General features: G+C 47.8%; 1 protein-coding gene across 1 annotated transcript in view; it reads right to left on the minus strand.

The window, feature by feature from the left end:
- TMTC1 (transmembrane O-mannosyltransferase targeting cadherins 1) overlaps positions 1-11,406 on the minus strand; it is a 135,229-nt gene extending 123,823 nt beyond the window's left edge. Inside the window, exon 1 of the mRNA XM_081024001.1 lies at positions 10,867-11,406. Coding sequence (XP_080880127.1) covers positions 10,867-11,198 — 332 coding nt within the window. The 5' untranslated portion in view covers positions 11,199-11,406. The remainder of the gene's footprint in view (positions 1-10,866) is intronic.
- Between the last annotated feature and the right edge of the window lie 1,183 nt (positions 11,407-12,589).

Consider the following 12,589-nt stretch of genomic DNA (forward strand, 5'->3'; position numbering starts at 1 on the left):
AGCTCATCAATGTACCAGTCCACTAGAGAATCCAGATCGCAGCAGGCAAGGCTTTGCAAATTTAGTCAGGAGATGGTGGTCACTGCTGGGTGGGGGCAGGACAGGGTGGGGGGAGGCTGAGAGCAAGTACAAGAGCCTAGGGTTTAAGGGCTGGCAATTCACTCTCTCCATCCAGTTGCCAGAAAAGTTAAGACAAAAGTCAAAAAGCAGTTATTTCCCCTTACTGGCTGCTTTGCAGATTTTTAAGAACCACCATCTGATTTCCCCAAATCCTTATTCATTGGTTACCATTTGTATAGTAGCTGGGCTTCAGTACTGCTGCTGCCAGGGCAGCAAGCCAGTTGGTGTAACAATTAAACACAGGCTTCAAATAGAATTTTGTTTGTGATTAAAACAGGAGGGCAATTAAACAAAAGGGGGAGGGAGGAATCATGGCAGAATGAAAGCTAAGAGAGCTAGCAGAGGTTTAAAGTGCTGGAAAAATTAAAAAAAATCTCCAGCCAGCTCTGGAAAGACCCAAGGATGGTACCTGCTCTCAGAAGTAGTGATGGGATTTTCATCAGGAAAGGGGTTTTGCAATGCAGGACAAGGTGTTCAAGGGCTGGCTTCCAACCGTTAACCATGATTAACAGAGAGGATGAGTCATGTCTGCCCTGCTCCAAAAAGGCATTGGTCTATCAATTAAAATATATCCATGAGGTAGGCTGAGGTAAGGCAATTCCAATAATGTGATTACTAACAGCCTTGTACACAGAATGTATCAGGAATTCTAAGAAACCAGAAAATCAGTGCAATTTTGAAACCAGTGGTTAATATCAATGCTGTTTTGAGAGGTTCAGTCCGCCATCTTGATTCAAGATGGTGTCCAATGGTATCCAAGCATAGACTTGGTGTTATAGAGGTGGGCCTTTCCGCAAGCTGCTGAGATACAAGAGGCTCCATCTGTTACCAGCATTCCAGGGATATTCACTTGATCTCTCAACCTGAGCCCCCACTTTAATAACTGTGTCGTTTTAATGAGATTATTGTCTTGTATATTGTACAATAACAATAATTTTTATTATATGGTCACAGATCCAATTTAAAAACTGCATGTTTTAATTATAGCAGATAATATTTCAAATGTTTTTATACCTTTAAACCACTTAGAAACCTATTTTGGCATTACAGTGGTACTCCGGTTACAAACTTAATCCGTTCCAGAGGTCTGTTTGTAACCCAAAACCACTTGTAACATGAGGCGCGCTTTCACTAATGGCGCCTCCCACTGCTGCCGGCACGCGACTTCCACTCACATCCCAGGGCAAAGTTTGCAACAAGGGGCATCTACTTCCAGGTTAGCGGAGTTCATAACCCGCAGCGTTTGCAAGGAGGACGGTACGTAACACGAGGTTCCACTGTAAAGGATACATTCACGAATTAATTAATAATATAAGTATAGTGTTATCCCCACGCTGCTACGGCTTCTCAGAACGGTAATAATGCTGGTCTTCTGATCAAGTGGTGGGAGTCTACAGTCCACCGTGTCCTAGTATGGCAACATTTCACATGCCTGCTAAGAATGAGAATCCACCCTGGGAGTTACTGCAATATAAGAGGGGTATAGCCACTAGGTTCACCTATCAATTCCAAAACCATTTTCCGATCGCACCTGTTGGGAAGGTTATTTTCTGCTATGCAGCACTGTATAGTAGGATTTCATCCCTGGTTAGATACACAACGCCAACATCAGTAAAGATGCAGGAAGAGGCAGAAGTCACCTAATCCTGCTCAGCAGGTAATTGCCAGTATATGGATCATTGACAATGACGGACTTTTTACTCCACAGCATTGTAGCACTTACCTTAAACAGCAGTGGCATTTTGCTGCAAGAATTTCATTTGTGCTATTTGTGTCTACTGAAAACAGGAATCATTACAATATAATATGCAATGTGTGCGCACACACATGCAAACACACACACACAGTTAATTTATGGCTGCGCACCTGCAGTCCTTAATTAAAAACTCTGAAATAACAATAAAGTTCCCTAGAACATCTGGTATTGGGGGGGGAGTACGGCACTCCTATCGTTATGCTTGAGAATCTGTACCGGATAAAGGGACAGCTTCATGGTGCCCAGGAGACAGGGCCAATGCACCCCAAATATTTATACCCCATCTTTTCCCCTAATGGGACTCAAAGCGGCTTACACATAAAAATGAAAACGGATAAAAACAAAGGGAAAAAATCATTAAAAACAATTAAACGTTGTCAGAGGTAAAACTATCTATCTATCTATTAAAACCATCCAAATAAAAACAGCACGGCACCAGCCCTTTCGTTAAAAACAGTCATTTCCCAAAAGCCTGTTGGAACAAAAAAGTCTTCACCTGTTGGCAGAAGGACAAGGAGAAAGCCAGTCTAGCTTCCCCAGGGAGGGTGTTCCAAATGTCCATTAACCGCAGCTTGCTTACGTGCATTTGGTTCTTCAAGGGCAACCCTGAGACTAAAGGAGGAGAAAGCTGACAGGTAGAGCTACCCTCTGGACTAGTTGGAAGGAAGAAGCCAGATGTGCCCTGGTAGTGGGTAGGCTATGAATGGTGAGCCAATGCCCCATTCACTCTAATGCGGAAGCGCCCACCAATTGTGATGTGGTGTTGGGCCTCCACAGAGTCTGCCATCAACTCCTTACAATGCAAATTGCCACACACACAAAAACCAGATGCACAAGACTAACATCTGCATATTTCCCTCTGCTACAGGGAAAATTCTTGGGAAGTATGGGTGTCTATCTCTCATCCAGGTTTTGTGTGGGGTTTGTTTGTTTTGAATGGGGGGAGAATGTTTGTTTCAAGCATCCAGTACAGTATTTGGAGGCAAAATCTCAAGAGTCTCTAGGTTGATACAGGCACTTTGCTATAGCAGCTGAAATACACCCCCCTGTTTTCCTTCCTCCAAAACCACATGTCCATCTGGGATAGCTCAGTTGGTAGAGCATGAGGCTTTTCATCTCAGGGTCGTGAGTTCGAGCCCCACATTGTGCAAAAGATACCTGCATTGCAGGGGAGTTGGACTAGATGACCCTCATGGTCCCTTCCAACTCTACAATTCTATGATTCAATGTCCTCTTTCAAGGCTCCAAATATATGGTTAAACACCTAACTAGATGCAAAGATTAAAGACCTTCACTGTCAGAGATTTCTGCTTTTTGCTAGATCCCTTAAAATGAACTGTCTAATGCAGAGATGGGGAACCTGTGGTCCTCTAGATGTTGTGGGATTTCACTGCATGGCCAGTGGTCAGGGATGATGGGGGGGTGAACAGGTTTTCCATTCCTGTTCTAATACATCTCAGGTTCAAAAAGAGAGTGTTTGGAGGTGAAGTAAAAAACAAGAGAGACGTGTTTTGCAATCTTAGAAAACCAAATTCTATCTACACTACATTTGTCAACAGTTCTGAGAATGGGTAGGAAAGGTGAGGTGCCGCTTTGCTTGTAGAAACAAGTTTAAAAAAACAGGAAAAAAATAATCCCCTCTATTAAGCTGCCTAATGGGCAAATTACACATTATCCCAATTATATTAATGCACAGTTCAAAGCTTATTACTCGAAACCATATGCAGCTGCTTCTCTTGGATATTCAACGGATGTAACTAATGTCTAGTTCCCATGTCCCAGATTGTTGATTCCTTTCACAACCAGTTGGCAAAGTCTGCTTTTATGGAGAAAAGGTGCAAAATGATGGATAATGTGCAGCCTGGTAAAGATGCTTCTCTGGACGGCCTGCCAATGCAAAAGTAGAGGCTCCAAGTGGGAGGATACAGGAGGAAGCAACCCAAAACGGATTAAGACTATAAACTGGCTGATTGCGGGCGCTTCCAAACTGCCAGTGCTTTACCAGAGGGATTCAAACTCATACCAAGACATTCAGGTTTGAGCAATTAAAAGGGATTAAAGTGCTCTGCTACCCACCCTAGCACAACAAATCCACTTTAAAAAAGAAACTGATTCTTTGCAGTTAGGAAAGTGACGGGGAATTGCATTGAATAGTGTGTGCATAGAGTGTGTGAACCAATGATTAATAGGGAGACATATAAACACCCCAAAAGCTTTCAACACACCGTGACTCATCTCAAGAAAGCCATTCTTTCTTCCATGATCCTTCCCAGGCCTGAAATGTTCAGAAAGGGCCAAATACACACAATACTGTTGCCATTTTTGTAATACACAAATGAAACTGGTCTTAAAGATAAATTATCCAAAGCATCTTTGCAGATACGGCTCTTCTGAACAGCACAGCTTGAACTATTCCTGCCCCCCGAAATGATTTATCTGTAATAGATTTAAAACATACAAACAAACAAAAAGCTTTTATGATGTCTCCAGAACTTTATATGCTGGACATTTGTATAATTTGTATGACTTAGTAATAATCTTTTATTTCAATGTAAAATTTCATACCTATTATGTAGGTATGGAGATGGGGGAGTTGTTATGTAAGGTATCTGTTATGTATAAAAACCAATCTTCATTTTTTAAAGGGCTCGTTGAAACAGACTATCATCAACCACTGAAAGAGATGGTGAATGTGTACAGTGGTACCTCAGGTTACAGACGCTTCAGGTTACAGACTCCACTAACCCAGAAATAGTACCTCAGGTTAAGAACTTCGCTTCAGGATGAGAACAGAAATTGTGCAGCAGCGGCGCGGCAGCAGCGGGAGGCCCCATTAGCTAAAGTGGTGCTTCAGGTTAAGAACAATTTCAGGTTAAGAACAGAGCTCCGGAACGAATTAAGTTCTTAACCCGAGGTACCACTGTAAATGATAGAAGGTCAACCAAATCCTTCCAGAGATAAGGCAAGCTCCCCCAACTTCGCCCCAATTCATTTACAATGCTACTGTGGCATTTGTGGGCTTCTTTTATTTTATTGACTGCAGACAAGGAACTTGGTGCAAATGCTGCATCGTGCTGCTAATCAGAACCACAGAGGTGTTCCCCTGACAGTACAGGGGCTTTCTCAAAGATAAAAAAAGGAAAGCGGCCACAGGAACAAAAAGAAGTACACCATGTACTTTAAAAAAAATCCTAGCACATTTTTGGCAGGATTAAGAGGTCTGGAGGGATGCCAGAAATAGAGAATCAATCTGGTACATTTTTTAAAGAGAGAGAGAGAAACCAGCTACATAGTGCAAGGGGATTATTTATATTTCTCCTTGCACTGTGTACTGCAACCCAAATAATCAAACAATTCCCTAAACACAGAAAGAACCAAGGAAGCAGCAACAGAAAGTCCCAGTTCCCTCTTCGCTCTCACTCAGTTATCTCCCTCTGCTCCTCAGTGTATCCTTGGAACGGCTGCCAACTACTGGAAAGTCCCTGCTACTGACTTCCATCGAATCCAAGATGCCAACCAAACCAAGGCAGAAGCTGGGCCGGTTTTCTCCAACCTGGTGACTCTCCAGGTGTTTTCGACTGCAACTCCCATCAGCCCCAGCCAGCATGGGGGCCAATGGGAGTTGTAGTCCAAAACACCAGGAGGGAGGGTATCAGTTTGCAGAAAAGAATTAGGCGCTCCATGATCACATGCTGCTTACATCTAAGTGCCCTTGCAGTACACAGCGTCCCATTGCCGTGCACCAGCACACCTCTGGCAGATCACACAGCCACATCTAGCAGTCACGCAGGTACAACTGCACGGCTCAAGACCTTGTGCAATGCATATGGGTAGAGATCTGGAATGGGAGGGGTGAGGGACCCTCTCACTGCATCAGTCAGTGCTAAAACATGTATTAGCCTAAAACACCATACTCCAAACCCAGTACTATGGGAACAACAGCATAGAGCTGGGGAACGGAACCTGGTGCCCTCAAGATGTTCCTGACTACAATTCCCATAATTATTGACCATTCATCATACTGGCTGAGGCTGATGGGAGCTGTTGTCCAGAATATCTGGAGGGCACCCGGTTGCCACTGTTTGACGCAGACGCTCCACAATTGCACCCAAGCCAACAGCATGACAAAACTATTCAATATGAGATAGCCTAAGAACAAGAATAACCTATGGAAAAACACTGAGGATCCAAGAAGGGTCAAGTTTCACTCACAAATCACATGTTCCCCACCAGTACAAGTGTAGGAACGAACTGGACAGGTTGGAGAGGAGGATCACAACTAGACCCTTGTTTTTCATAAAAGGCCACACCCATTTCTGGAGCAGATGATGGCGCAGCCCCAGACTGCACGAGCGCCAATTCAAAGCATAGCAGCAAATAATCACCAGTATATCAAAGGCAAAACACAGTGAGCAATCATAGAGAAGCTTTGCCCAACCTTGTGCCTTCCAGGTGTTTTGGGCTCAGTCCCAGACAGCACAGCCAATGGTCAAGGATGATGGGAGTTACAATCCAACATCATCTGGAGGTCATCTGGCTGGAGAACTTTGTAGGGGCCCCATACAGCCAAGCATAACTCATCGCAAATACAATGAATACAAGAGAGAGAGCACTAAGCACTCGATCCATAGACACAGATTGCTGAAGACTCCTGTATCAACCATTACCAAATCACAAAGCAAGCAGATGAGCCAAGCAATAGAAAAGGGAGTCGCACTTATTTACTTACCACAGTTCTATGCCACCCATATTTATTTACTACATTTGTATACCACCCACATAGCTAAGATTTCTAGGGTGTTTACAGAGACATTAAAAATGGAAAAGGCAATCCAATTGACAACAAAAATACTTAGACCTGCTATGAAATAAATCTCAGCCGCAAAACCCATCTAAAAGCAGCATAATCACGCAGCCAAAACAATTTAAAACCAGCAGAAATCTTAGTAAGGTGGGATAGATGTACCCACTGCGATGAAAAGGCATTCACCTGGTGCAGAGAAGGGCAGGTAAGCCTCACTGGGGAAGGCGTTCTAGAAGTGGGGTGCCACCACATAAAAGGCCCTCTCCCTACTAACCACTCATCTAACGTCACTAGATAAAAGGGATTCTGATGACAATCTCAAGATTCAAGCAAGTTTAGGATCCTTTGAGTAACCTGGGCCCAAGCAACATGAAAAAAGAGAAAGTATGGGACCTCTGATCATAGAACTGTAGAGTTGGAAGGGACACCAAGAGCCATCTAGTCCAACCCCTGCAATCATTTGTCCAACATGGGACCGGAACCCACAACCCTGAAATCGATTCTCATTCTCTACCAACTGAGCTATACCTAGATATCAGCTATCCCTGATATTCTCTCTTCTAAAAGGCAAACTATGTATCTGGAAAGGGGAACTGCAAGGGAGACAGACCAGGTGAGCACACATCCAGTGAGAGAAAGAGAAAAGGAGCACAGGCTAAACTTGGTTGTAGATCAGGGATGGGGAGCCTGTGGCACTCTCCAATCAGCCTCAACCAGCATGGCAAATCATCAGTGATGATGGGACTTGTGGCCCACCAACATCTGGAGAACCACAGGGATAGAGTCACAAGGCTGTGCTGGTTGCCAGGGGGGAAAGACCATTCACGTCTCCTTCATCCATAATCCAGTAGGTTCTACCAATTAACTTGCACCCTGCCAAGACTTTCTAATAGCATGCAAGCACCCATCTTGTGCTCCCAGGAGTGAAGCAGGTCTTCTGACAAGCATCAAGGAGACAGCAAAGCAGAGCTATTGCCGCAGCACTGAACCACTGAGCAGTTGGAAGACGCCATGTGATGCTGTCACCCACTGTATTCAACAAAAGCCTTAAGTGATGCAGCTGTGTCACTCTCCCTAGGGCAATGCGGAATGCAAGATGCAGAAAGCCCAGAACGCATTTCTGAGCAACTTAAACAGCAAGACAGAATTCCAATGGAAAAGAAAAACCAGCCCTGGGACACCCACCTCAATAACCAACCCAAAGCAGGCTTTATTAAATTTTAAAATTTAATAAGCCACCCTTCCAGAGCACAACTCTTCCCCAGAATGACATACAATGAAGTTAACACTTCCAGGGTGGGAAGCCAGATGCTGAAGCCCCTCCTTCTCCCCATATGCCTCATGGCCCATGCAGCACACTCAGCAGCTAAGAAGGGGAAGGGCTGCAGCTCTAGAGCACCTGCTTTGCCTGCAGAAGGTCCCAGGATCAATCCTCAGCTTCTCCATGTGAGGCTAGGAAGGTCTCTTGTCTGAAGCTCTGGAGAACCATTGCCAGTCAGTGGACCAGTGGTACAACTCAGTATAAGGCAAGTTCCTATGCAGGAATCCAAATCAAGTGCCAATTGTGTCCATGAAGAGGAAGAGGAAGCTGCTGTATAACAAGTCAAGCTGGAAGTAGCAAGGCATAAATCTAGAAGCTTCAGCATGCAAACCCAATGCTGCCCTACAGAGCTGGTGTGTCTTTCCCATTGTCCTTCCCAAACTAGGCTACATAGCCAGATGCCCAGAGACCCAAAGCGTCGAACAAAAAAAGTGTGATCCAGCAAGCAGGGCATGACCCCAGCCAAGTCCACAGCAGGCTACAAAGATACCACTGGCCAGGCTGAATGAGACTGATGGGAGTTGGCATCCAACAACATCTGGGGAGTAGGAGCGGAGGTCCTCCCTTCCTGCTTTAAGGGCACTTGAGCTCTCGGTACAGGTGGAAGGAATCCTCTGCATCAGTTTTTAAAATGTAACAGGTAAACCTCTGCCTTTGACCCTAGAGCAGGGTGGTCCAAGGTGTGGCCCCTGAGGCCTTTTTTGGTAGCCCTCAGCAACATCTGACACCCCCTCAGCCCTTACACTGCCTTCCCAAAGTTGGAAGGAGGCGTGAGAGTTCTGACAGGGTCCTAGAGTTGCCCTGTCTCCTTCCCAAGGCCCAGTTAGGGCTTTCGTAGCTTTGGGATGGAGGTGGGAGGGCTGGGGGGGGTGTCAAATTTTGGCCCCGCTCCCCCCCCCACCCAACGTGCAACAAGGCAGTGTGCAGCCTACAGGTTCCGTGTCAAAGCATTTGTGCAGCCTACTTGGTATGAAAAGTTGGGGTGCCCTGCCCTAGAGAGTCACTGCCAGCCAAAGTAGACAATACGGGGATAGACCAATACGCGGACCTAGCCTGGTATAAGGCAGTTTTCTGTCTCTCAAATGCTACCTAGAGTCTAAACTTACTGCTCACCGAAGCAATTTGCAAGTACAGTCAAGGATGGAGGCAGCAGGCAAAAATGAAAGTTAAAAGAGTGCTAATAATCCTATGTGCGACTTGCACTGATGAATTATTCACTTATGTATTCAAATATGTATAGGCCATTTGTTGTAGTTTATGCATCTAAATGTTGTTGTTTTTTACATTGATAAATATGGAAAAACAGTCTGATCTAGCTTATGTCAGATTCCAGTTAACATCCCACCTTTTGACTGTGGCTCAGTGGCAGAACACTTGCTTTGCATGCAAGTTCAATCCCTGGGATCTCCAGGTAGAACTGGGAAGTGCTGCCAGTCAGTGTAGACAATACTGAGCTAGATGGACCAATGATCTCACATGGTATAAGGGCAGCTTCCTATGTTCCTTACAGACCAAGCGTCAACCACAGGGAGGTACTAAAGCTGAAAAAAAGAAACTCAGAGGCCAAGACGAAAGAAGACGAAATAAAGGCAAATCAGTTAGCTTGAGACGTTTTTCATCCCAGGCATACAGCCATATAGATCAATGGAAAGGGGGGGAGCACTACGGCTGCATAAACCTCTGGCGTTAAACTCCAGAGGGGGCACCACCCCAAAGGAAAAAAGCCTGGGGGTAAAAGCAGGAAAAGCATCAGCATATATACAACCAGTTAGGAAACCCTTCTTGGCTCAGGAGTGAGGCTGGAATTTGTAGCTTTGCACAGCTAAAGTTCACCCAGCAACCAAGAAAGCATCTTATCCCCACAGGGAAAGGCTGACCTGTGTTCTAAGCCTGCTCCAGTGGAAGCAAAGAGAACCAAAGAACTGGCTCAGAAGGAATACCAGCCACAGGGATGTTTCCAATACTAATCCTACTCAGAGTAGGCCTACCTGTGTTCTTGGAAAGGGCCAACTTGGATTCATTATTTTCAGTGAATCTGCTCTGCGTAGGGCTAGCACTGGATACAAACCCTGGCCAGCACCACAGGAAATACTTGGAAAGGCAGAGCACAATCAACTTTCCAGCAGACTTTATGGCCCAGGATTCAGCTAGGAAAGTTGCCAGGACTAGCCGTGGGAATGACTGCTGCGCCAGGGGGCAAAGACTGTGCTCAAATGAGCCTGGGAGAAAGAAGAACTCAGAGAGGTGAATCACAGAATCAAGACAACCACAGAGATGGAAAGGACCCAGAGGGTCACCTGGTCCAACCAGAGGTGGTAAGATGGGCACAGGAACATTTACCACCTGAGCAAAAAACTACATGCACACACAGCATCCCTGTGGTTCTTTGCTCTATCCCAAAACAGAAGGGAATTCATCGGTGTTCTTCAACTCCCCTCCCTCCCTATATTCTCACCCACTGTCAACATTTTTTAAATCTAAGTTCCTCAGGGAAGGGACTCATTTCCCCCCTCCCGGTAAAGTCCATTCAGCATTGCCTGCCCTGGGATGTAAGAGTAAGAGTTAAGCAGCAGTATCCTTTCCCCTACGGAGTTAGGACTACTCCCCACCCGACTTTCAAAACTAGCTTCCTCTCCCCCAGGCATGTGCAAAGCGCTTTCACTTCTCCCCAACTGCCTCCCACAGTCTGGGGCGCAATGGAACTCCTGAGACGTAGAAAGGGCTGGTTTTGGCGAGAAGCGCGCCCGCTCCCCTAGGCATGTGCAGAGTGCTTTTGCATCCCCCGGGAGGCCAGGTCCGCGGCTCCCGTCTCCTGGGCGCTGCGCGGTTTTATGGAAGAAGGGCTCCCGCTCGGCGCCCACTTACTTGAAGGTGAGGACGCAGAGCGGGCGGTAGGACTTGTGGCTGGTGTTCTCGGCCATGCCCTTGCCCCAGAAGTCGTTCCCGAAGGCGGCCGCCACGGGGGCCGCCGCCCGCGCGTCCGGGTTGTTGACGATCGCCCACACGTCGTCGTGCACGAACTCGCCGCGCAGGGAGTTCAGGTAGCAGAGAGCCGCCAGCAGCGCCGCGCCCGCCCCGGCTCCCCAGCGCCCGGCCCGGGCAGCCCGGCGCGGAGGCGGCTGCGGCTGGCGCAGAGGCGCTCGTGACTCCCTGCTGCTCCGGCCGCCGCCTCCCGCCGCCGCCGCTGCCGCCCCCATCCCGCGGCCGGGCTAGCTGCCTTCTTCCTGCGCAGCGGCAGCGACGTCGGCGGCGTCGAGGCATCCCCAGCTCAGCGCCTCCTCGCCTTCCCTCCACGCCGGCATGGCGCCAGAGGAGAGCAGCCGCGAGCCGGAGCAGGCGGCGTCGGCGCTGCTGCTGCTGCTTCGGAGGCTGCCCGCTCGCGTTCTGCCGCTGCTCCGCCGGCCCAGCTGCAAATAAACAGCCGCCGCCTCCCCTCGCCATCCCTCCCTCCGTCCCTCCCCCGCAGCACGCATGCTCCCTCCAGCTGGGGAGGCTTCCCTCCCCCGCCCGCCCAGAAGCTGGGTTCTCCTGGTGGGGTGGAAGGGGCGGGGAACAATCCTCTCCCTCCCGTGCATAGGTGCAGACTCCCTGGGGGGCCGAGCACCCGCAAAATTCCCCATCAAGGGGCCGGGCACCCACAAATCTCGCCGCCAGGGTCATGCACGCTGCAGGGCACCCACAGCCCCGGGCACCCACGGTTGCTGTGCCAAGCTGGCACTTTGGCCCCCGTGCGCCCTGTATGGCCACATGCACCCCTCCCGCTCAAGCCCAGGGTTTGCGGCGCGCTCCCCGCCCCGATTTCTTTCCATCAAGCGTTCCTTCGCCGGTGATTGAGCTCAAACAGGGCAATGCAAGCAATAATAATAATGAAATCTGCATTAGTTTGTAAGTAATTGTTTTCTCAAGGAAATGAATGGGATGTTCCAGGATGCTGATTCCCAAATGTCAGCTTTTCTTGTTGACTTTTGGTTTCCCTCTCCCCCCTCTAATGAAAGGGATGACAGTGCACTCTCAAAGAACATCCGAAGAGTTCTGCTAGGTTGGGCCAGTCGCCTAACTGGTCCAGCATCCTCCTCTCGCAGCTGCCAACCAGATGCCTCTGGGAAGGAGGCAAGCAGGACCCCAGGGCAACAGCACTCACCCCTCCTGCAGCTAGGATTCAGAAGCACACTGCTTCCCACAGCGGAGGTAGAGCAAGCATATGCAAACTTGGCCCTCCAGATGTTTTGAGACTACAACTCCCATCATCCCTGACTTCTGGTCCTGTTGGCTAGGGATGATGGGAGTTGTAGTCCCAAAACATATGGCGGGCTGAGTTTGCCTATGCCTGAGCATAGCCATCAGGGCTAATAGCCATGGATAGCCTTATCCTTCACAAATTTATGTCATCTTTTAAAGCCATCCAAAGATGGCTTTCTTTTTTGTTGTTTCTTGTGGGGGTGAATTCCATAAATTACACCCTGTCCGTAATTTTGGGCTGCCCTGATTCTTCCAACATTCAGCTTAATTCCCTGTTCATTCTGCTTACGGTCAAAATGGCTCCGTTGACTTTTTGGAGAATTATAGAATTATAGAGTTGGAAGGGACC

Source organism: Podarcis pityusensis (genome assembly GCF_964106645.2).
Source record: "Podarcis pityusensis genome assembly, chromosome: 10".
NCBI lineage: Eukaryota > Metazoa > Chordata > Lepidosauria > Squamata > Lacertidae > Podarcis > Podarcis pityusensis.